General features: G+C 53.2%; 1 protein-coding gene across 4 annotated transcripts in view; it reads right to left on the reverse strand.

The window, feature by feature from the left end:
* Window positions 1-710: 710 nt before the first annotated feature.
* The window catches only part of PPP3CC (protein phosphatase 3 catalytic subunit gamma), a 38,449-nt gene continuing 14,055 nt past the window's right edge, over window positions 711-25,104 (reverse strand). Inside the window, exons 2-14 of one of the 4 annotated variants that reach the window (XM_048287309.1) lie at window positions 22,738-22,935; window positions 22,391-22,515; window positions 16,325-16,436; window positions 14,282-14,427; window positions 14,024-14,163; window positions 13,488-13,565; window positions 13,315-13,409; window positions 11,661-11,786; window positions 10,662-10,739; window positions 8,924-9,005; window positions 8,240-8,337; window positions 5,793-5,864; window positions 711-4,438 (exon numbers count right to left, since the gene is read on the reverse strand). In XM_048287309.1, coding sequence (XP_048143266.1) covers window positions 4,263-4,438; window positions 5,793-5,864; window positions 8,240-8,337; window positions 8,924-9,005; window positions 10,662-10,739; window positions 11,661-11,786; window positions 13,315-13,409; window positions 13,488-13,565; window positions 14,024-14,163; window positions 14,282-14,427; window positions 16,325-16,436; window positions 22,391-22,515; window positions 22,738-22,935 — 1,526 coding nt within the window. In that variant the 3' untranslated portion in view covers window positions 711-4,262. Of the gene's footprint in view, window positions 4,439-5,792; window positions 5,865-8,239; window positions 8,338-8,923; window positions 9,006-9,031; window positions 9,952-10,661; window positions 10,740-11,660; window positions 11,787-13,314; window positions 13,410-13,487; window positions 13,566-14,023; window positions 14,164-14,281; window positions 14,428-16,324; window positions 16,437-22,390; window positions 22,516-22,737; window positions 22,936-25,104 lie in introns of those variants that run through there. The other 3 variants (XM_048287310.1, XM_048287311.1, XM_048287312.1) reach the window with 3 other exon arrangements.

Genomic DNA, 25,104 nt, shown 5'->3' on the forward strand with positions numbered 1-25,104 from the left:
AGCCCTCCAGAGCTCATCCTGAACATTCGGCTGGCACCTGGGAAGAGGGGATGGATGCCGGGTGTGGAGGCCACAGGTGGGAGACACAGCAGCTTCCCGGGAATGGAGGGAGCTGGTGGTGCTGGAGGGGGATCCCCGGGCAGGATCCAGCCTGGCATTGCAGCCGTGACCATTTGGATCCAGCCGGATGGATCCCGGCTAGCACCGGCCCCAGGGCTGCTCCCTGAAACCCCTCCGTGTGGAGGGAACACCCCCAAGGGGAGCTGGTGATGCCAGAGCTGGGATGGCTGCGGGAGGGGGATCCCTGGGCAGGATCCAGCCTGGCACTGGAGCCGTGACCATTTGGATCCAGCCGGATGGATCCCGGCCAGCACCGGCCCCAGGGCTGCTCCCTGAATTCTCCCAGTGTGGAGGGAACACCCCCAAAAGCGCCAGGGAGGGAGCCAGGGTGAAACAAGAGCTGGCACATCCCCTCCTCTCCCTGCTGGCACCGGGCTGTAAATCCCAGGGAAGGACGAGGAGCAGGAGCCGAGAGCTCTCCAATCCCAGCCGGGAGCGGCCGCTCCGTGTGTGCCGACGTGCCGGAGGTTGGGAGACGCCGTCTGGGTGCTGCCCCAGCCCTGAAAATGCTGTAAAAGCCCCCAAAATCCTCCCTTCTGGCAGCACAGGGACCCTCTTAACCCCTCTAAAAAAACCACAGCGGAGCCCAGTGACTGTGTCAATTTTTAACTTTTTTTTCTTTTTTTTTTCCTCCTTAAAGATGACTCCGATTTACATCGAGACAGTTCTAACAAATTCATTCCTTGTTTCACAAAAAAAAAAAAAAGAAATTATATTAAATAATTTCTGCCAATAAATAACATTTTCACCATTTTTTTTCTCCTTTCAACAGAACTAAAAAAAAAAAAAAAAAGAAGCAAGAAATAAAAATAAAAATAAAAATTAAAAAGGAGGCAGTCTCCAGGCAACGGGCGTATGATCCTTCAGCATCGAGAACCCTAAAATCACCATCGCTGCACCCCTGGGAGGGCTTCAGGTCCTCCCTGGCCGAGGTTTTGGTGGGATCTGCATCCCTGCCAGCTCCCCTGGCCAGGTGGGATCTGTGCCAGAGGCAGCCAGAGGGGTTCTCCCAACCCCAAAAAGAAAATTAAGCTTGAACTCAACCCACCACCCGCCCCATTGCCGACTCCCCTCCTTGGACATGCACCTTGCTAGAACATGCAAAAAAACCCAGGCTGCGGGGAGGTGGGGGCTTTCCCTGGATTTGGGGGCTCCCTCGGGTCGGGGGGGCTCCCCCGGGGCCGATGGGCTTCCCAGAATCCCGGTTGTCCAAGCTCCAGGTGGCAGCCGGGGAGGGGAAGGGACGGGCGGGAGCTCGGAGATGAGGGGTCAGAGACAAGCCCAGCTCCGAGGCGCTGGATTTGTGGGGGAAAAGAAGGAGGAAAAGGGGAATTTGGGGGCGTTTCTGGATTGTTTTTGGTTTGCCGTGGTGGGGATCGGGGCAGGGAATTCTGCTCCGAGGTTGTCCCCGAAAGAGGGGATGGGGGATCTCGGCGCGGGGCTGTGGCAAGGGAAGCCCAGCGTTCCCACTGGGAGAGGGAGCGTTAATTGAGGGGGTAATTAGCACCCAGAGCCCCATCGCTGCTCCTCACCCCCTCGGGAACTGCATCAAAGGGAAGAGGGGACCTGGCTGCGTGACATCCACACGTGCTGGTGCCACAGGGACACGGGGGCAACTTCCAGCCCTTGGCCACCACCTTGGGGCCGGGGCAACCAACATCCAGCCCTTGGTCGCCTTCTCCATGGCTGGGACACTGGGAAGCTGCAACTCCCACCAGCCCCAGGGATAAGGGGGGACAAAAATCCCACCCTTGGCCACCTTCTCCAGGGCAAGGACAACCAACATCCAGTCCTTCTCCAGGGCCAGGACACCGGGAAGCTGCAGCCCCGCCAGCCCCAAGGATTAGCGGGTTGGATCTGAGCCCCCAGACCACGAAGCACAAGGTCCAAAGGGATTTTGGAGAGGGGGAATTGGTGATGCCAGAGCAGGAGAAGAGGGTGGGGGGACAAACTGCTAGCAAAGCAAATCCCCCTCCGTGCTGGGCCGGGCCCTGCTGACCCCTCCACGCTGGGAACGGGGCGAGTGCCAGGCTCGGGGTCCCGCAATTCCCATCCCAAATATCCCGACTAAAACCTGGCTGCTTGGGTGAGATCCCAGCCTGGGTCAGCACAACACGCCCGAACATGCACGGGCAGCCCCGGGCACGGTGTGAGCGCCCGGGTACCACACACGGGCTCACCGCGCTCACAGGAGGCCCTGAAAGGACAAAGAAATACTCACAGACAAAAGGCAATTTGGCCCCACTGCTCGGACTGGGGGGAGAGAAGCTCGCTCCAAACATCTCGCACTTTTCGCAAAGCGGTGGGCGTGTAAAAAAAAAAAAGGGATCAAAGGGGGGGGGGTGGGGGGGGGGAAACACCAAAAAAAAAAAAGAGAAAAAAAATAAAGAGGGAAAAGTGGAGGCATGTGACTCGAAAGTGTGGAAACCCAGCGGTCTGCTCGCAGAATCCTCAACAGCCCCGGGGGATCAGGTGACGTGTGATCCTAAGACAGTTTGAAAGCGTCCCGGGAAGTTGCTGTTTTCCTCTGGCGCTGGATTCCAAGGGAAGACAGCAAGATCCAGGGAAAGCGCTGGCAAAGATCCCCTGGGAGAGGCTCAGCCCTGCCTGCGGAGAGCACGGGACAAGGTGGGGAAGGGAAAGCTGCGGAGGGAGGTTGCTCCAGGAGCTGCTGCCTCGGCTCCAGGCAATGGACACGGCTCACATGGGAAAAACGGGAATCTCACAGAACCCTTCCCCAGCACGCCCAGTTCGAGTGAAAGAACGCTCAGCTCCCACTCCGAAACCCCTGACAACGCCCCGGGGGTGTCCCCTGGGAACCCTCCGGGATCCCTGTCCAGCACTGCACCAACACCCTGCCAAAATTCCTGCCGGATCCACTCGGTTCTGCCTTCCAGCCCCTCGCTGCCTCCCAGCCCGGGGGGAGGCTGCCCTGGCACCAGCACCAGGCCACATCTCCCCAAAACCAGCGGCGCCCCACCCATCTCATCCCAAACCTTCGTAAGCAACCCCCGCTCCAGCTGCTGGGAAAGGCTGAGCTGCCCTCTGGAACAGCCACGGGTGGGTGATGCCCAAAGTCACCCACAGTGGGCGGAAGACCCCTCTGGGGGACAGGGAGGTGACACTGGCAGAGGCCACCCTGTCCCCCCCACGCCCCAAACTGCTCGGCAAGGGCCGATTCCAGCCGGGAACAGGGAATGAGCCGTGGGCTGGGCAGCCTGTGCTGGCGGGGTAACGGGGGGGGGGGGGCTGTAACCTCCGCGGTATAAATCCCCCCCTTTTCCTTTAAAATTCAGGCTCTGCAGCTTTCCCAAGGATCACCAGGCAGCGGAGATAATTCCTCTGCTCTGAATCAGAGCAATTCCCAAGGGAATTGTGCTGGCGAACTGGCTGCTCCAAGAGGAAGAGCCACAACGAGGGGCAGCACTTCCCCCACCTTCTCCCTATTCTCCTTTGGGACTCCACTGGGATAAAGCTGAATTCCTGAAGGAAAAAAAGGTGCTGTGTAACAACCCTGGAGTCCTTCAGAGCTACCCCTGGCTGTCACCTTGGAAAAGTGGGATGGATCCCAGCAATCTGCCTTCCAGGGAACTGGTTGCTAAAGCAGCAGCTGCAGGTAGGCAAGAAGGTGGAAGAAAAGAACAGGAAAAATCTGGGAAGAAAACAGGAGTGAAAAGGAAAACCAACCCAACCGTATCCTGAAGGGAAGGACCTGCTTTGGAAAGCTCAGGCTAATTCCAAATTGTGCCAAAGCCAACGACCCAAGTTGCCTGGTTTGACTGATTTTTGTTTTTTTAATCCAACCACCCCCCCCTCACCCCCAGCAGAGGTTTGGCCTCTCGGGGAGGGCAGCCGGACAGCACAACATTCCCGGGATGCACTAGCAGTTGGATTGGTTTCTAAATTAAATTTAAAAAAAAAAAAAAAAAAAAAGGACTTTTTTTATATATACTGAACATAAATAAAAAAAAAAAAATTACAAAATGGTCGCTTTCTTACAGAACGGATGCGGACTGGATTTATGGACGTGCCTCCAGGTGAAGTTGGTTTCTCCCCCTGCCCCCACCCCACCCCGATAATAAATAAATAAAATTCATTAAGTTTTGGATCCTCTGGCGGTGCAGGTTTGGGCGCTCGGAGCGTTACTGGGATTTCTTCCCTGTGCCGTTCTTGTCCGCAGAGTTCGAGGTTACCAAGTTCACGGGGCCGTCCGAGTGCAGCGAATCCTTGCGCGGGGGCATCCGCTCGTTGATGCGGTCCAGCCCCCGCGCCTCCTCGAAGCTGCGGATCTTGTGCTGCGGGGAGAAGCCCCGGATGGCTGCGGAGGGAAGGGAGCACAGGGAGGGACCGTCAGGAGGAGCCGTGGATTCCCCCCGGAGGAGCCCTCCAGCACACGCCAGACACCAACGGGGATAGTGGCGGGGACGGAAAGCACCTGCCTGGATTTGGGAGTTACAGGGCGGGGAACTGGGGAATTTTCGGTGTTGCCAGCTCATGTTTTGCTGGCTGTGAAGTTTAGGATTTGCTCGGCTCCTTAAGAGCTTTTCATGGAATCGTGGGATGGGTTGGGTTGGGAGTTTAGAATCGTCCAGTGTCACCCCTGCCATGGGCAGGGATGCCTTCCCCTATCCCAGGTTCAACCCCCCCAGCCTTGGACATTTGCAGGGATGGGGCAGCCACAGCTTTTCTGGGAATTCCATCCCACCACCCTCACAGGGAAGAATTTCCTTCCAATATCCCAACCCCCCCCTTTTTTTAACAGAATAGGAGGAACTTGATGAACCAGACAAGTGCTCGCTGTCCCCAGAGAGTGAAATCTCGGGAAAATTTCAAAGCTGAAGAACACGACACTAAAAAATAACAATTAAAAATAAAATAAAAAGAAAAAAAAAATCCAAAAAAAAAAAAAGCAAAACCCAGAACGACAGAACAAAGACACCACCACAAGGCTCTGAACTCCGACACAAACCACACACTGCAACACCAGGAGAGGGAACAGCTAGTCCTTGGATCACAAAGGCAAAATTCTTGCATGACCAGGAGACACACGGGCAAATTTGGGAGGGATGAATCCCACTGAGGAATTTCGTGTCCCTGCTCCATCACCGCGGGGACGAGCACGTCACCCTCGCCCTGATGACACGGACCAAATGTGAAACTCCTTTGTGCTGCGGATAATTTAAGGAAAAGGAGGCTGTGCCAGATCTTTTACAAGGACTTGGCTGGCTTACAAACAACTTCCCTTGGGAAGCAAAGCCTCTACAGAGCTGCGCAGCCCCGCTCGGCATCGAGGAAAAATCCTCATGGATCTGTCATTCCTACACTCTGCAGGCAGACAATTGCCTCTCCACCTTGGCTTACGTGTGGGCGAGGCAGGGATTACACCAGCACCACAAAATCCTGATTTCTAAGGGTTTGGATGGTGCTGGCACATCGCAGGACCTCAACCCCAAGGTCTTGAGCTGCTGGAGCACGAATTGCTCCGGCAACTCCAAATAAAGGTGTTCCACTGAGGAATAAACTGTTCAAGCTGAAACAGCCTTGAACCAAGCCCCTGGGTATTTTATTTTTTTCTTTCCCAGCAAGGCCTCGTTCTCCCCCACTTCTGGTGATGCAAGAGTAAAAAGCTTCCGTTAAGGGCTGGTAAAGCTCTTTAAAATGAGCGCACGCACACACGGAGATGATTTGAGTCTCTCGCCGGGTTCTAGCCATACCTTCCCGTGCCTCTACCGCTTCTACTGTGGCTGCAATACAGAAGAACAGTGGCATGCAAAAATGAAGACAGGGAAAAAAAAAAAAAAAAAGAACAAAACAAACAAAACAAAACAAAAAAAAAAAAAAAAAAAGAAAAAAAAAAACAAAAACAGAGTGACAGTGAGTGATCCGACATCATGGCTGCGACGCAGAGCCCGCGGCCCCCCAGCCCCGGTGGTGCCAAACGAGTGGCGAGAGGGGAGAAAGAGGTGACAGGAAGTGGAGAGGAAGGGGGGAAGGGGACTCCCGAGGGCTCAGGGGGAGTCTCCTCTCCTCTGGATTGATCTGATGGAAGAACGGAGGAGCCGAGAGAGCTTCCTGCTGTGTGCACCGGGCAGGGATAACCTCGGACTAAGCCGTGGGTCTGCTCCACGCTGGGTGGCTCCAGGCCACCTTCAGATGATCAGTTCTGTGGAATTCACCCTCCACTACCACGGCTGCGTGAGGGAAGGGATCCCAGGGGATGTCCTGGAGCAGGGGGAAGGAGAGGGGCAGCCTGTTTTCCAGGGAAGGACAAGCAGCAGGTACTGGGCTGCTCCGCTCCCGGTGCCTTGAGCTGTAACAGAAAATCAGGCTCCAAATCCAGTTTGGCTTCAGCTCCACCTCCTGAAAGTGTTACCAAGCAACAGGGCACCACAGAGCTGAGCAATGTCCCCCTTCCTAAATCTGCTGCGGCAACGTCCAAGGTTTGGTAGGCCCTGCCTCAACATATGGAAGGAGGCCCTTCCCTTGAGCAGATTCCCTGGATTTTAGCCTCAAAACAGCAGCTTTTTTGCTTTGGACACAATACAGAGGCCACGTGGTCCTTGGGAGGCCACGGAGGAAGGATGGAGCTGTGGCTGCACAGTTCTGCTCCACATTCCGTGACTTTTCGCTCCGCTGATTTTGCCAAGCCCTGCTGCGAAAGGCTGGGGAGAGGCTCAGGAGGGAAGGGCTTTCCTCACTGCAGCCCCGTTTCCCTTTCTTTGGGGTGCACAGGGACCCCAAAAGGGGGGCAGCCCCCTCTCCTCCTCACCCAGCAGATGGGGCTCCCATAAATTCACCGGGAGCGTGAAGGGATGTGCGAAACGGGAAGGGGTGGGAGGATGGGGAAAAGGGGGATGGGAGAAGGGGTCAGGACAGGGAAAAGAAAGGAGGGAGAAGGGGTCAGGACAGGGAAAGGGGGGTGAGGAGGGCAGGAGAAGCCGGGTGGTGCCGAGGGGAGCGGGGGGAGCCTGCAGGCGGCGGGCGGGGCGGGTAAGGCAGCAGCAAAGGCCCAGCTTGTTTGTTCTGTCCTCGGGGGAGGCTTATTTTGGGGGAGGGGAGGTCGCTGGTACCTCTCAGAGAACCCCCTGAGAGGGGAAGGTGCTGGAGAACGTCACAGCATGACCCTGTGCTGTGGGGATACAGGGACAGAGCTGCTGCAACAGCCACCTTCCCACTCAGGCTCTGTTCCCAGAACTGGGGCGACGGGGCTGTGATGGTTTCTTATAAAAAAAGGGAAAAAAATATCCATCCTCCTCTGTGGGCAGAGAAATCCATGAGCTCGGGAGTGATGCTGCATCCTCCCCGGGAGCAGGCAGTGATATTTCCACGTTTCTGACTCGTGAGCTACTTAATCCAGGCAATCCCAGCCCCAGCCCGGGGAGAGCTGCAGGAAATCCCCGATGCCCATGGGAAGGGGGAAGCTGGGGAGGTGCCAGGCTTCAAAGGCCGCTGGCAGGGAAGGATTAAAACGCTGGATTACAGGATTCCCTCTGGGGACACGTTTCTGGGATAGCTCATTCCCTGAGCACCAGGGAAGGGTCGGATCCTTCGCTCCGTCCTGCTCCCAGAGCTGCTGAGGGAGGCAGCAAAGTTTGGGAAGAAACCTCAAAACCTGAGAGGCAGCTTTTCTGAACCATGCAGCCCTGGAGGAACCTCGTTCCTTTGGCTGAACCTTCCTCTTGGTTTGGGATTCGTGACTTCCCAGGGGCGGATTGGGAGGGGTTTGGTTGAACGAAGAACAAACAAGCAGCTGTGTCACTGTCACATTCACACAGAGGCTGTCACACAGCAGCAGCAGCACAGCGAGGTGAGGCAGAGGATGTGCACCATGCAGCGTTAGAAGGGAAAGAAAGGATAAAAAGTCGTTGCAGAAACAAACAATTAAGCACTAAACATGCTTTAGGCAAGCTGCTGTGGGTTTTCTTCCTCGAGGGTACACGGGGACATCTTGGCATCTCTCCGCATCCCCACCTACACCTCTGCTTCCTCCTCTTTGGGAATCCTTCCTCCCCACGGGCCTGAACCCTGGCTGGGGTCCCCTGGCACCCCCCAGGCTGCCTGTGGGAGCTGCTCCAGGGGGTTTGGGGCAGGGGGAGTGCAGGGGGGCACGGGTACTCACCGGTCTGCAGGGTCTGCCTCCCCCCCGAGAGCACTCCCAGGGGCAGGGTACCTGTGGGGGTCAGGCCTTTGAGGGTCAGCACGCTCTCGCTCTCCTCCCTGCAGGGAACAGCAGCACCAGTTACACACCGAGCAGTGCACTGGTTGTACTGGTCCACGCAAGACTGGTGGGTGACAGGGAAATGGGAGCCTGCCCTGAGCACAGCTGCCTTGGGAATGATGGAATCATGGAAGCATTAAGGTTGGAAAAGACTTCTAAGGTGACCAAGTCCAGCCATCAACCCAGCACTACCCTGGTCACCACGTCCCCAAGTGCCACATCCACACATCTGTTAAATCCCTCCGGGATGGGGACTCCACCACTGCTCTGGGCAGCCCATTCCAATGCTTGGCAACCCCTTCCATGAAGAAATTTTCCCTAATATCCAACCTGAACCTCCCCTGGTGCACTTTGAGGTTGTTTCCTCTCATCCTTCACTTGTTATTTGGGAGAAAAGACCACAACCCCTACCTGGCTACAACCTTCTTCAGGCAAATGTGTCCTGAAAGAGTCTGGAAAAACCAGACTCTTTCTGTCTTGTGGGGTTTTTCCCCTTCCTTTCTTCCTGACCAGTGCTGTTCCATCACCCAGTCCCCAAATTAAACCCAGTCCCCAAATTAAACCCAGTCCCCAGCCCATCCTTACCGAAGAACCGAGAAGACCCGTGCCATCTTCCCAATGGCTCTGATCTTATTCCTGATGATCTCCTTACGGACCGTTGTCCCACCTTAGGGAGAGAAAAGAGCAAACAGCAGCACGTTGGAGGTTTCCTGCTCTCCAGAGAACATCAGCATGAAGCACCTGCCTGACTCCAGGAAAAGAAAATCATGGTTTTACAGATTCACAGCTACACCGGAGAGAGAACGGTGCTGGAAGGATGGCATCAGGATGGCATCAGGATGGCACCAGGATGGCAGCGAGGAGGGCAACACCAACGAGATGGCACACGGAACTCGAGAGGGCTAAAGAGAGTAGAACCACCAGCACAGGACACGGATTCGGGGAGGTCTCCAGGTGGGCTCACACTGCACAGGATGTGACACAAATGACTCAGCCATGAGGACACAGTTTGCAAGGCAGAGCACGGAGGGATCTGACGGCTGATGGGCACCGCTGTGCTCGCCCGCAGTGGCACGCAAGCATCAGCTTTGGCATCCAAGGAGCACGGGGAAGGGCTGGCCGGAGCCTGGCAGCTCTGCTCTGACCCCACACGGACACAACGGGACGGGGGGGAACTGCCCTTCCGCTCTACGGACCCAACGGGAGAGAGGAAACCAAAAAAAGCATGGAGGGAGCTGAAACCAAAGGGAAAATTCAGGTCAAAAGAGGGAACAAATCCATCTCCTCTCAGCTGAGATTCCTCACATGGCCCAGTACACACCAGGACAGGGAAGCCAAACCCAGGGCTAACATGCACCATGGCTCAGCCATGCACTACGTGGCTGCATTCAGAATCAGGTAGAAACGTGACCCCCGTTTCTCGAGTTCCTGGAGGAACGCAGAAGGGTTAAAAAACACATGGAGCTTATGTTAAAACTGAAAGGGGATGAAGAGACTGCCCCACTAGTCAGCTCTGGAAATCCACTTCAAGGATCTGGTGGCACAGGCAGTGATAATTAAGCTCGTAGCAAATTCTAGCTGGGTACCTTTCGGATAGCTTGAAATGTAGTGATCTTCAGGGAGAGGAGACACCAAGAAACAAGTAGATGAAGACAGAGATAGAAGAAACAAATTTAATTTTCATGGGAGGGAGGAAAGAAAAAACAAAACCAAAAAACAAAACGGAAATGCAATGGGAGAAGCGGGTTAGAGTCTCCACCTGGGGCCGAAGCAGCTCAGGCCCCCCTTCTCGCTGCCCCCCACGGCTGCCTCAGCTTCCTCAGGTCACCACCTCGCTCCTGTGTCCCCCCAAAATCCAAACTGCTCATCAGCTCAGCCACTGATTTGTCCCCTTCATGCACTGCTTAAAACCAGGGCCAAAATCTGTGTGTTTTTGTGGGGAGGGGGGGGTGACATGAGAAACCGCTTTACAGAGGAGTTCACTGCAACAGATGAGAAGATCGGGTGGCTATTTTGGTGCTGAAAATTCTGAATTGGGGGAAAAAATAACCAGCAGCCTGTGTAAGGAGCAGGAAACCATTCCCAGAGTAGCTGGCAAGAAGTGTCTGTCGCAGTGAATGTTTAATTTCTCTGTGACTGAACAGCAAAGGAGAAAAAAAAAATAAAAATAATGTTCCCTACCCAGAACTGCACAAAGGTTGGGCAAAAAGGAACTGGAGACCCTGGCTGGGCATCCAGCTATAAATCAAGTGCTGCTCAGGCATCAAAGACCTTCCCCAGCCTTTCCCCCTGCTGCTCTCAGGTGCCAGCAGGGATATTTTACCTTCCAACGTCTCGTCGCCATCCGAAATCAGCTCGTCATCGGAGCAGATGTTGAGGATGTTCACGAGCATCTCGGTGACTGCAAGAGGCACAGACAGCGAGGTCAGAGAGGCCCGGGGCACGTGGAGAGGTTTGGAGGACGAGGGGAGGATTTCAAGGTCGTCTGTCCCCTGCAAACGGGAGCCTAAAGACACTTTTAGGCACAGCCTGCTGGTACCCGCAGCGGCGCCGGAGCAGACGACACACGCTGCATCTTCTGCCAAGGAGGTGGATGCAGGCCAAGCACATCACAGAGGAACCAGACGTGGGCAATGAGGTGCCAACATTCCTGCAGAACAGCCTGAGCTCCCCTCAAGGTCCCCCCCTCCCCATCCCCACCCGCGCCACAGCCACCTGGCTCCGAGAAGGGCCAAATTTGGGGAAGGGGAGGGGGGCGGTGGGATTCGACCTTTGGTGCCTCAAAGTCAAAAAAACCCTTTGGAAGTTGTGAGGTTGAAGCCATACTCCGAACATACAGGACAGGGGTGGAATTTAAGCTCATCAGGAGAGGTAAAAATCCTTTTGGTGAAAAGCTGAGGCAAAGTCTTGGTCATATTTTAAGCTGCCTCGCCTTCTCCAGAACGAAATAAGCCTTGGATTGAAATGAATGCTTCCTTTTTGGTGGGCCTGGAGCCAACAGGAATTTTTAATTCCTCCGCTGCAAACCAAGAGAAACGTCTCCAGATTCTGAGGTGGGGCTACAGCACCCAAGATCAGCTCCACCAGCAATGCAGAAAGAGCAAGGAAGGAGGGGTTTATCGGGAAAAGCTTTTTCAAACAGGTACCAACAGCTGTTTTTGCGAGAATTTAACCCAGTAATGCAGATCTGTGGAGCCTCAACTGCTCTCCTGGGCTGCCCAGAGCTGCAACAGTCTCCCAGTGCTGTGGGACAGGATTCTGACACTCAGGATGTGAGGATCAGGCACCGGGAACTTGGAATAAAAACCCAAATCTCTCTTACCCTTTTCCCCTACGAAAGGCAAAGACCATGTGAAGACATCCATGAAGTTTGGAAGCCAGTAGGGGTGAGGGGAACAGTTGAACTGCCTGATGTTCATGACGTTGTTTTCATATTTCAGTACAGCAGCTGGGAGAGGAAAGGGAAAGAGAACAAATGTCCACGGGCACTGAGCACTGAGAAATCCTGGAATGGGCTGGGTGGGAAATCCTGGATTGGGATGGGTGGGAAGGGATATTAAGGATCAGCCAGTGCCACCCCTGCCATGGACAGGGACACCTTCCACTGTCCCAGGCTGCTCCAACCCGGCCTTGGGCACTGCCAGGGATCCAGGGGCAGCCACAGCTCCTCTGGGAATTCCATCCCAGCCCCTCCCCACCCTCACAGACAGCAATTCCTTCCCAAAATCCCATCCAGCCCTGCCCTCTGGCAGTGGGAAGCCATTCCCTGTGTCCTGTCCCTCCATCCCCTGTCCCCAGTCCCTCTCCAGCTCTCCTGGAGCCCCTTTAGGCCCTACAAGGAGCTCAGAGCTCTCTCTGGAGTGTTTTCCTCTCTCATCCCCCAGCTCTCCCAGCCTGGCTCCCTCTGGAAGTTGCACCAGTGTTAAAAAAACTTCATTATCAACACCAGGTTACACTCATGTAGAGTCAAGCTACCAACTCCCCAAAATGAGAAGGTTTAAGCTAAAATTTTTCATTTCCTCAGGCCGGTTCTCAGCTTAGAACAGCGAAGCTCAAACAGAGCCAAGATCCAAAGCGAGGGGTGAAAAACCCCACAGGAGGAGAAAATTCCTCCATGACTCCCACGGTTTAGGGGCAGAGGGAAGGGGAAAGCTCTCCTACACTATCAGCTTCAGTGGGATGGCAGCATCCACCAACAGGGCTCCGTTGTCCCGTGGCTGGGAATGAAAGCTTTATTCCAGCCCTTATGACTCCGCAGTTAATTGCCGCAGTAACACATTAAGTCAACCACTTCAGCTCAGCACACAAAGCTCTCTTTCATTCCAGGCACAAGAATGCGGCTGGAGGAGAGGGTTTTGTATCAAAAATAGTGTATTTTTTGTATCAAAACCAGTGTGGTGGCAGCTGGAGCCGGGCAGGGATTGTCCCTCTGTGCTGGGCACTGGGGAGGTGCCCTGAGTGCTGTGTCCAGTTCTGGGACCCTCATGGAGGGGCTGGAGTGAATCCAGGGAAGGGAACGGAGCTGGGAAGGGGCTGGAGAATTCCTGAGGGAGGTGGGAAAGGGGCTCAGCCTGGAGCAAAGGAGGCTCCGGGGGGACTTTGTGGCTCTGCACAAGTCCCTGACAGGAGGGGGCAGCCGGGGGGGTCGGGCTCTGCTGGCAGGGAACAGGGACAGGAGGAGAGGGAACGGCCTCAGGCTGGGCCAGGGGAGGCTCAGGGTGGACAGCAGCGGGAATTTCCTCATGGAAAGGGTGCTCAGGCCTTGGCAGGGGCTGCCCAGGGAGGTTTGGAGTGCCCATCCCTGGGAGTGTCCAAGGAATGATGGAAGTGGCAGTGACAAGGTGGGGATGGGGCACGGGTTGGACTCGATGGTCTTGGAGCTCTTTTCCAACTTAAATTATCCTGTGATTTTGGGAGAGCAGAGTGGGAGAGGGATTTCCTGACCCCCCACAAGAGCAGCAGAGCCCTGGCCTTACCCTTGTTGTTATAGACATCTAAGTAATTTGGTGCAGAGAAGATTGTGATTAACGAGGGAAAGCCCGTGGTCTGGCTCTTCCTGTACATTCGGTACCTGCAAAAACACGGCACCGAGTTAAACCCGGCCCAGCACGGCCCAAACCCTGCCCAGCCCCTGGGCTGCAGCACTTACCCAGCATCCTGGGCTTCGTGAGCTCGGATTACGGATAACAAACTATTGTTCTGCAAAAATTCACACACTGCAGGGTAACTGGAAAACAAAAAGCGAGGAGAGCTCAGCAGGGAGCAAAGGAGAGCACAGAGCAAGGGTGGTCTCGGCTTCAGGGAGCAGCCATTGCAGAGAACATCCAGTTTCTGTCCAGCACCCCAAAATATTGTTTTATCATTCAAAAATTAATTGCAAAGGGTTCTGTTAAACCCTCCCTGTGAGTGGACTGCCAGCACAAATCCTTCTTTTTTAGCAAGGGAAGATTATTTCCTAGAGGCACAGGAAACCACTCACAGGGCACCAACAAAGCACCTCTGCTGTCTGAGACCCCAATTCCATACAGTAACTTACCCAAAGACAGCTCAATGTTACAGGAGGAGAAAAAACAAGCAAGAATTTGTGCATTAGAGCCAAGCAAGGAGAATTTCAGGTACACGGAGCGGCCTGAACGGTGATTTTAGTGTGAGGGGGGACAAAGTGGCCCCTAAAACACCCCTCACCTGTAGAAATAGGAGCAGCCTCGGACAGTGTTGTGGGCAAAATGCTCCAGGGTTTTCTCGTTGCCGTAATCCTCCGAGGGATCCGACCACAGCAGGTCACACATCGGACCAAAGGCTGGAGGCTCCTTAAACCTGTCTAACTGGAGAGGGGACACAACATCAGCAGGAGCTGTGGCAGGAAAAACATCCCAAATCCATGCAGGAGTCAAGCCCACAGGGAGTTGGGAGTGAAGGGAAGAGCCCAGGGAGCTGACTTACTTTCCTAATGTCATCTAGACACGTGATTTCTGGAGACAGGCCCCCGTGGACACACAGGAATTGCTGGTTGAGGAGGGCAGCGAGAGGAAGACAGTCGAAGGTATCCATGCACGCGTCGTACACTCGCTCCGAGTACTTGATTCGACCTGGGAAGAAGGAATTTGATCAAGCTCTGATGGGCCAAAGTGCTGATCAATAAATCCAAGGAACCCTGATATGGAAGCTCCAGGTCTGTGGCCCACAAATCCAGCTTTGCACCTGTGTGTTTGTGGAAATACTGACTTGGAATCCAGCTTTGCACCTGTGTGTTTGTGGAAATACTGACTTGGAATCCAGCTTTGCACCTGTGTGTTTGTGGAAATACTGACTGGGAATCCAACTTTGCACCTGTGTGTTTGTGGAAATGCTGACTTGGATTCCAGCTTTGCACCTGTTTGTGAAAATACTGACTTGGATTCCAACTTTGCACCTGTGTGTTTGTGGAAATACTGACTGGGAATCCAACTTTGCACCTGTTTGTGAAAATATTGACTGGGAATCCAACTTTGCACTTGTTTGTGGAAATACTGACTGGGAATCCAACTTTGCACCTGTGTTTTTGTGAAAATACTGACTGGGAATCCAACTTTGCACCTGTTTGTGAAAATACTGACTTGGAAAATAACTGTTAGATGTGGAAAGGAAAAGGTTTCTTTAATCTGGAGTTGGACAAGAATATTCACCACCCTTCGAGTTGTTTTCTACACCACCTGCACTGAGATCAATACAAAAGAGATGAGGTGTTTCCACATCATGAAAATTGGGAGCATGGAAAAAATTTGGGATGCTGATAAAGCCACCCCATCACTTCCCACGGCCCTGCTGCTCCTCTAGACTCATCTTCCCTGCTGAATTTGGCACAGCAGCATCACACAGCCATAGAGGGCAGGAATTGCCTTTCCAGCTGGACACAGGTGCTGGGAGGCAGGATTTACCCATGGAAATGGATCTTCCCACTGGATCTTTCAGGGATGACAATCCCAGCGAGGGCAGAGGGGAAGAGGATGTTCCCATACATTCAACAGGGACACCACAGCCTTTCCAAGGCAGTTTGGCTCTTACACCAGACCTCAAACATGCTCAGAAACATCCTCATTTCAGAGGCACTGATGGGTTTTCAAGGAAGGGGAAAAGCAGCACCTCCTGTTTTCCCAAGGGAAAAAACCCAACCCCATCACCTGGTTCAGGCTGGGCACTGCTCACCAGGAGCTCACCTGCACCCAGGTGATGGATACAGCATCCAGCATGGAGCTGGAAGGTGTTTTCCAGCTCATTCCTGAGCAAACAGAACAGGGCCTCATCGCCTGTGAGCCTTCCTCCATCCAACAGCACCCAGAGCTGACGGGATAAAGACTGGACTCAGAATTCTCTCTTGAGGCCAGGTCCTTGAGCAAGAATTCCCTAAAGGAGCTTTGCATTGAGCTCTCTCCCTCTTTTACTGCTTGGAATGACAGTCATCCATCATTGCCTGACCTTTCCTCATCACTGCTTTAAAAATGCTCAAACGCTGTGCACAAACCCATCTCTTAACTGCAACGAGCTGAAAGGTAAATGATCCTCCCCGCTGCAAACAGGGAGGAGCAAATCCTTCCCCCGTTTCCAACTGCAGTCACTGACCCCAGCTGCACAATCTGGAGCTGGAAGTCTTCTGGCACTGATTACACGTTGCTGGGCCTGGAAGTCAGGGAGGGGAGGATGTGTGTGCCTGGCTCATCAGGGGAGAAGTGTTCCCATTTCTTCCATCCACGTTCAGTCTTTGAAACTAAAAGGCCACATTTGGTGCTTCGCAGAACTTAAGAGATTTGGGGTTTGGGGTATTTTTTATAGCAGGGCTTGAAACAGAAGAGCAGGAAAACAAGACAACAGGTTTTTACAGCTCTGATGCCACTCAGAGGCACAAAAATTGAAGCCCACGCCTTCTCACACCACCTTTTTTTTCCAAAATATATTTAAAAATGTATTATTTAAATGGATTCAAACCCTTCTCCCACTGCTGCTACTTACATTCCTGCTTGAAGGTGAAGTATTCTGTGAGGTGCCTGCACTCGTGGTTCCCTCGAAGGAGGAACAATGTTTTGGGATGATTTATCTTTAAACTCCATAAATACAGCACGCACTGCAAGAGAGGCAAGGAAGGGATGTCATGAAATCCTTTTCCAGGGCACTGAGCAGCCTGAGACTGCACTAAGAGGTTCTGGGAAGACACCCAAAGTGGAACCCAGCTCCATAACGGGCAGTGGATCTCCTCCTGGCCAAGTGGGGAGAAGCCACTGGGATTTCTCTATATTAGGGCTGACTTGGAGAAGTGACAAATGAGGTCGTAGCCAACAGAGAGCAGCTTGGGGCTGGGTGGGGGCAGCTTTGCTTCCAGCACAAACCCAAGGAAAAAACCCCTTTTTCAGAGCAGCAAAGCAGAACCAGCTGTTTGCTCCAGATGTTCCACTGGGATGGAGAGCAGCGAGGGGAGCAGGCAGCCATTTGTCCACGAAACAATCGGAAAATTCAACTTCATCTTCCCCACTGATTTCCACACCCCCCCCCTCCCCCCCCCCCCCCCCCGTTTTTTTTGCTTATGCCACAGTCATGTGAAGTTCAAGCTCAAAACAGGAAAAGCTGAGCCCAAAAAGCAAGCTGAGCTTAGCAAAGCTCTCTGGCTTTGAAAAGGCCTTTCCACATCCCCTCCCCGAGCAGCAACACCTGCAAAGCCGGCGCCTTTGAGGAGGTTCAGACTAAAATCAGCCTGAAACGGGGGTTTTTAGCAGAAATATTGCATGCTGGCTTCCCAACAAAAGCCTGAGGGTAGGGCTGGGACGCAGGGAGGGCTCACTCACCCCCGTGGGCTCTGTGCTGTCGGCCGACAGCAGCATCGGCTGTTATCTCGCACGGGGAAATGTTATCACATTTCCCTTGTTGATGTGGACAATCCAGAGCGACAGCAAGCTCCAGGAGTTGGATTAAAGTCTCTAATAGGAGCTTACCCTCGAGGCTGACAGGCTGCAGGACACGCCTGGGGAATGGGACCACCAGCAAGTCTGTGAATGGTTTTACAGCCTCCAACATCCCTGATCCGGGGCACAGATCCCCGGGAGCCAGCTGGGAACAACCTCCAGAACCCAAAGGAACCAGCTCCCAGCCGGTTCCCAGCACTGACAGCTGAGATCTGGCTCAGTGTTTAAGCACTGAACCTGCAAGGTAAGCTCTGCATGAATCATCCCAGCTGATCCCAAAAACCCCAAGGAGCTGTAAAGCACCGCCTGTGTCTCACTTGGAATTCAACCCCACATTAACAACTTGATTAATTCGGAATTCTAAAAGAGAACGGGGCCAAGGCCAGTAGCAGAATCATGTTTTATTGCATCTGTTACCAGGAGGAATGCTCCCAACAAAACCATTTATAATTATTCTGGGATTTAAAGCTTTAACCTCCCTGTGTTTGCAAGCGAAATGTCACTTTTCTGGGCTGGCAGGAGAACTTGGGAGTTGCTATAAATGAAGCAAATGACTTGGAGGAAGAACCAGCCCTGGCATCAAAGCAAGGCAGAGATACAGCAGCATCAATAGGGGAGGGTTTGGGATGCAGGGAAGGTTGGCAGCTTGCAGAAGAGAGGTTTTAAAACACATTTGAAGGGCTTTAAAGCAAAACGGGCTTGAATTTAGCACCACAATTCTTCCTGGACACACCAGGGATGTGGAGAGCGACCATTCCCGGTGGTTGGAGGCACTTCCCAAGGATGTGGGGACTGCCAGGTACCAGGAGGACACAGAGTAAAGGACATTGAAGAGCCCTCGAGGGCTCCAGAGGGGCTGGAGTGAAGAATGAGGGAGTTTCTACACTCGCATGCCTCGGATGCTTCCTGGTGTTTTGCACGGATCCCTTTCCCAGCCTTTCCCGGCGCCGTGCCCAGGAATTGATCACTGCCTCTCTGCAACAGCCAAGGAGCAAATCCAGGCAGTCACAGCTTTTTGGGTTTAAATAATCTCAAATAATCTCCTCCTCTCCTTCTTCCGCCTCTCGGTGCGAAGCCCAAAGCCAAGGGTTTGATCCACTTGGAAAGGGAAAGCTCAGCAGGCCACAGGGAGGGAATTCCAAGAGGAATTGGGACTTGCAACCCCAAAAATGCAAGAGGGGCTGGTGCCAAACCTGCCCCCACCGTGACCTGTCTCACCATTCCCAAAACCTGGCATTTTAAGGAAGTTTTTACACATGGAACCTGCCAGTTCTTCCACAGTGGGAACAGAGGCAAAACTCCCATATCCAGCCCAAAAATCCACACCTTGCAGAGCTAACTGGATCTCTTTAATATTATTCTGGAAAAAAAGTGCATTAAATCAAGATTAAGATATAATTCCATGATTAGACAGCAATCATGTGTCCTGGCCTAATTGGATTGGAAGAACTGGCCTGGGAAAGGTGCATGCCATTATCATCCCACTTCTCCCGACAAATCTCCTCTTTCTACGGATTCTATTTCTGCTCATGAGAATTGTTTCACTTTCTAATTTAACAAAACCATTCTATTCATTGTACTGCAGCCTCATGGACCAGGATGGTCCTTCCCCCCCACAAGCACAGACCTCTCTTGTGCCATGCTGGGATTTGGGACTAAAACCTTAACGAAAGGAGCGTTTTTCCCACTGGGAAGCTGGTGGGAGAATCCTTCAGCAGAGCCCTGCCTCATCAAGGAGGAGTTCATCCTGATTTCCGTGCTGCCTGTCAGCCCTGAGCTCTGGGGCTGGGATCTGTGACCGCTCAGTCTCGCTGTCACAGCGGGTTTGGGACAGCAAACCCTTCCCAGAGTTCCCTTCCGGCAGCATTCCAGCTTTCACACGGTTCTTTCCCTCTCCTCTCCCCTCACAATTCTTTTCTTTAAAAAAAAAAAAAAAAAACCAGCTAAAAAACAACAACCAATGCACTTTTCATGGCCTCATTATACTGGGAATTCATGTTTTTAAATGAGAATTTCCCTAAGCCAGAGGCCCAGCAAGAATTTGTTGAATGATTTGTTGCCGACATCCAGCTGAGCCCATGAACGGAGAGGCTTTGGGGGGAGGGGGGGCGGGTTTGAAAGGTTTTGTCTGAGCCACAAATTCCTCCTTTTACCTGGACAACCAAATGCCTGGAGCCACGGGGAACACCTGGAAGGGGTATTTGGCCCTTCCACCTCCTTGGCCCCTGCTCTGGCACCTTGTTTCCTGCAGCAGGATGCAATTAAACCATCCCCTCCTATTTCATCCCGTTAAAAGGTCACGGTTGTAGGGTTGTGGAATATCCTGAGCTGGAAGGAATCCACAGGGAGCAGCGAGTCCAGCTCCTGGCTCTGCTCACGACACCCCCAGCTGCTCCGGGCGGGCTCTGGATCATCTCCCCACGGATGCACAGGTTTGTGTGGTGACTCGGGAGGCTGCTCCCCACCTTCCCAGCAGTCACATCACAGGGAAACCTGGATGCTTTTCAATCCCTCAGCCTCTGGGATACTCCAAACCTGCTGTTGTTTTACTACAGGAACCAGGTTTTGCACGTCCAGGTGGGAATCTCATCCAGCACAGTGCAGGAGGTGGGAGGGAGAGGCACACGGGAATCAAACATTCCGGATCCTGCCTTATCCTGATGTTTGGAGCAGCCCCTGCCTGTGCCTGTCAAAGCCCGCCCTGAGCTGTGGGATCAGAGTCAGCTCCAGGGGGAATCCGTGGCATTCCTGCTGCAACACGGGGCGGGGAAAGGGAAGGAGGAGAGGCAAAAGAAGCAGGAAATAAAATATTGGGCTTTTTTTGCCCCACCACCTCTGCTCTCCAAGCATCATCCATCACCTGGAATTCTTCCATATTATCACAGCAGAGAGGAAAAGTGGGCATGGATTTGAACTAAAAGGGGGCTTAGATGGGATATTGGGAAGAATTTCTTCCCTGTGAGGGTGGGGAGGCCCTGGCACAGGTTGCCCAGAGAGGCTGGGAGAGAATTCCTCATCTCTGGAAGTGTCCAAGGCCAGGCTGGACAGGGCTTAGAGCACTTGGGATAGTGGAAGGTGTCCCTGCCCAGGGCAGAGAGTGGAATAAGATGGGATTTAAGGTTCTTTCCAACCCAAACCATTCCATGGTTCTGTGGTGATCCCAGCACGGAGACACCAGGGTGCTGATCCCCAGCACTTCTGGAGATCTGGGAGTAAAATCTCCGTGTCAGAGCAATCCTGGGCTAAGAGCACAGAGTGGGAGCAGCACTTTCCCACCTTGGATCTACAGAATCCACACACAGACACAGGGCCCAACACCTCTCATTTGAAGGTTCCTTGGTTAACACCACAAAAATCCCCCTGTGACCTCAGGAGGAGCTGCTGTGGGGGAACACAATCCCTTTTCCAGGTAAACACACTCCCACTGCAAACCCAGCCCAGCAACCCCGAGGAGCAGTAGGATGTGTCCTTCTCCTTCCTCCCTGGGGGGCTCCTCCTGCCAGCACCACCCCAAATCCCAAAAAATCCCAGCAGCCCCAGCCCCACCTCTGCTCCATCCGTCCCCGCTCCCCTGGAAGCGGCTCCTCGTCACACCTTGGCTCCCTGTCAGGATTCCGGAGCGCGGGGCTGGAAGGGAGCCAGGGGCTGCTGGAGCTCAAGCTGTCGGCCCTGCTCTCCTGAAATCCTCTGCAGAATCCTTCAAAGAACCTCTCGCACTCATCCCTGACACTTCCACCCCAAAAATTTTCACTGGGTAAGATTCCTCTGCACACCCAGCGGCTCGGCTGTTCCCACAGCCTCTTTTTTTCCAAGAGAAATCACTCCCTCTCTTATTCCAGCTGATTTCTGCCACCTTTCAGGCCCCTGCTGCCCCAAAAGCCCTCCCTTACTTTGCTTCCAACTGGGATAAGTGCTCCACTTCCACTCGGCCCTGCCTCTGTGAATCCAGATGGCTGCAATCCCTCGGGATTTGTGGCATTTGCTAATAGCTGTCCCTTCCTGTCCCATCCCAGCTCTCCACTGAGCCAGCAGCAGCCGCTGGGATCCAGTGAACCCTTCCTCCTGCAGACCAGCAACTCCCAGCACTGCCCAGTTCAGGCTCGTGGCATCCCAGGGAGCTGCATGGCCCCGTCCCAGCCCAGGTGACTTTTGCTCCTTTCTCCTGCCCCGATTCCCGTGTTTCCAGAGGGAAGCAGTGACTCAGGCACGTGGCCCTTTCTCTTCCTGCTCAGCTGAATCCTGCAGGTTTTTGCTCCCCACTGTCTGGTGGGATCCTGCACCATCCCCTGTCCCTCTGCTGCCCCTGAGTGACAGCTCCAAGTGACATTAAAACTCCACTCCAGAGGGCAGAGTTCAGGCTTTAACCCCCTCGCTGCCACTTCATTGTCACTGCACAAGGATCCAAAGCTCAGTCATGGCACTGGGGCATCATTTTCCTGCCCAAAATCCCACTGGCAGTTATCAACATCCTTTTCATCCCATGCAGAACTCGCCTGGAGGGTAAATCCAGCATGAGAGATCTGGGTTTAGTGTTTGGAGTGATTCTGAGCTGTATTTGAGCTCGTTCTGAGCTGAATTGACTTGATTTTGAGTTGCATTTAACCGAGTCTGAGCTGGATTTAATTGAGTCTGAGCTGTATTTTACTGAGCTGTATTTAAACTGATTCTGAGCTGAATTTAACTGATTCCGAGTTGTATTTTACTGATTCTGAGATGTATTTCAACTATTCTGACCTGCATTTAATTGATTTTGAGCTGTATTTAACTGATCCTGAGTCGCACTTAATTGATTCTGAGCTGAATTTCATTGAAACTGAGCTGCACTTTAGTGATTCTGAGCTGAATCTGAACTGATTTGGAGCTGGTTTTAACTGATTCTGAGCTGTATTTTACTGAGCTGCATTTGAACTGATTCTGAGCTGAATTTCACTGTTTCTGAGCTGAACTTGAACTGATTCTGAGCTGAATTTCACTGTTTCTGAGCTGAATTTGAACTGATTCTGAGCTGAATTTCACTGTTTCTGAGCTGAACTTGAACTGATTCTGAGCTGAATTTTAACTGAGGTCCAACACTTTGGGTTCCTTCAGCCCCAGCACCCCCAGGCTCCGCTTCCTTTGTCACCTCTATACTGAAGTAGCCTCTGTCCACGTAGTCCCCCAGGAAGAGGTAGCGGGTGTTATTGGGTGATCCTCCGACTTCAAACAGCTTCATCAGGTCGAAAAACTGCCCGTGGATGTCACCACACACTGGGGGAGGAAGAACAGCACAAAAGAGGCACAGAATTACCACGCTAAGAAAAGCAAGGTCACGACAGTAGCGAGGAGCAGAGCTGAGCGAGCACCGCCAAAATCCTCTCTTCCGAGAGCTCAGGAGAGTTAAAAAACTTGTTGTGGGTGGAAGGAACACGGCAAAAAAACCTGCTGGGCTTATCCTGGCTGTTGTTCAGGACTCCAGCCCTGAGCTCTGACCTGTGATAGGAGCCTCCACCTCGATCATGGTCTTCTCGTGCCTCAGGATGGCGGCGCCGTCGTTGATGATTTTCAGCGCTGCGTCCTCCTCCAGCCGCCCTTCCTTCACCAAGTGGCTCTTGAGGACGTCGAGCCTCGGCTTCCCATCCTCAAACACCTCCTTCAGAGTGAGCCGCTGCGTGGGAGGGAATGGGACAGCTGGAAAGGCAAGGGAAGGGAAGGAGTCAGCAACACGGCGCTTCTCGGGGAGAGGGAATGACAGGCTTTGCTTCCGAGCCTCGAGCTGACACCCAGAAGTGGAATTTCCACTGAAGTGATGCTCTGAAATACTGAGAGAGGAGCTGAGCTGCCAGAGCTGCTGGATTCACCCCTGAGCTTGGCTAGAACCCCACCTGGTGAAGCCTAAACGCCACCTGCACCCATCCCAGAGCGGCCTCCCAATCCCGAGGGGATAGTCGGCATCCGAGCCTAGAACAGATCCCACGGAAATATCGGCAAAACCAGGAAAACCAGGAACCAGCGACTCAGGTAGGAGGATCAACAGGTAAAATTTTTCCTTATCGGAAACCACACACCCCCAAAAAGCAGAATTTGCTCCTCTCCACCCCAACACCTCAAAAAGCTTCACCCCCAAAAAGCAGAATTTTCCCTTCTCTGCCCCAACACCTCAAAAAGCTTCACCCCCAAAAAGCAGAATTTGCCCTTCTCTGCCCCAACACCTCAAAAAGCTTCACCCCCAAAAAGCAGAATTTGCCCTTCTCTGCCCCAACACCTCAAAAAGCTTCACCCCCAAAAAGCAGAATTTGCCCTTCTCTGCCCCAACACCTCAAAAAGCTTCACCCCAAGCTTAGAAATCGGTAAATCTTGATGGAATCCAATATTTAAGGTAAGTTAAGGTCTCATCAATTTCCTTAGTTTTTAACTCTGGATAGAAAAACTCTCCATCAAAAGCAGCTATTTTTATTATTTTTATTATTATTATTATCACCATCATCATTTCATGGAAGGGAATTGGATGGTTTGGGAGAAGGTGACCTGTAGCAAAAATTAAGTAAAAAAAAACCAGAAAAAAATCAGTTTTCAGTAAAAACCTTCTGAATTCCTCATCTCCCTCCTCCCAGGCCTGGCTAATTTAAAAAAGGTGGGAGCACACATGACCCCGGTGTAATATTTAAAGGCTGTAGAGTGTCTTGAATTAAAATTAATTCCAGGAAGGAGGCCTGGATGCTTGGGAAGAACTGGGAATAAAATCCTGTGCAACAGCCTCCAGTGCGTGGCCTGGCTGCTGGCAGCTCCTGCAATCCATGGAGTGATTGGAATCTTATCCCAGGGATCATCTCAGATCTTCTGAGCCCATTTCCTTCTCAAAACCAGGAAAACCAGGATTTCCTCACCCTCTGGGGTCAGCCCTTTCAGCATCCCCTGGCCATGGCAGGACCAAAACGACCCCAGCCAAGCTCTGCAGAGAGAGCGATCCCGCAGCTGGGATGAGGAGGAGATGCTGGGACGGGGTTTGCTTTGGGATGCGCCACACAGAGCCCCAGGAAAAGCCTCTTATCCCAGTGCCGATCCCACAGGGAGCTGGCATCACCCTCCCAGCCCGAGGGGTAACGCACACACCTCCCCACAAAGTGCTGGAGGCTCTGCTGTCCGTACGGAGGCGGGCAGCCGGACATAACACCTCACCTCTGCCAGGCATCCCCCAAAATATCCCAAAATCTGGAACGTGATGGGTCTTCCGCAGGGATTTTAATGATGGTGGTGCCAGTCTGAGTCTGAGTAAGCACCTCCAGCAGCCCCCATGAGGAAGGAACCCACCCACTGGATAATGAACTGTCTTTCCATCATTCCCTCTCCTGGGAGAGCGTCGTGGTGGAAGGCAGATTTACACCGAGCTGGAATCCAGCTTGGACGGAAAATACCTGGGATGCAAATCAAATCCCTGTCCTTATCCATCACCCAGGAAAGGCACTGCTCTGGTGAGGCCACACCTCGAGTGCTGTGTCCAGTTCTGGGACCTTCACGGAGGGGCTGGAGTGAATCCAGGGAAGGGAACGGAGCTGGGAAGGGGCTGGAGCCCCAGGAGCGGCTGAGGGAGGTGGGAAAGGGGCTCAGCCTGGAGCAAAGGGGGATCAGGAGGGACCTTGTGGCTCTGCACAAGTCCCTGACAGGAGGGGGCAGCCGGGGGGGTCGGGCTCTGCTGGCAGGGAACAGGGACAGGAGGAGAGGGAACGGCCTCAGGCTGGGCCAGGGGAGGCTCAGGGTGGACACCAGCAGGAATTTCTCCATGGAAAGGGCTGTTAAATATAGGAAGGGGCCACCAGGGAGGTTTGGAGTCCCCATCCCTGGAGGTGTCCAAGGAACACC

This window comes from Corvus hawaiiensis, chromosome 27, assembly GCF_020740725.1.
Source record: "Corvus hawaiiensis isolate bCorHaw1 chromosome 27, bCorHaw1.pri.cur, whole genome shotgun sequence".
Taxonomy (NCBI): Eukaryota; Metazoa; Chordata; class Aves; order Passeriformes; family Corvidae; genus Corvus; species Corvus hawaiiensis.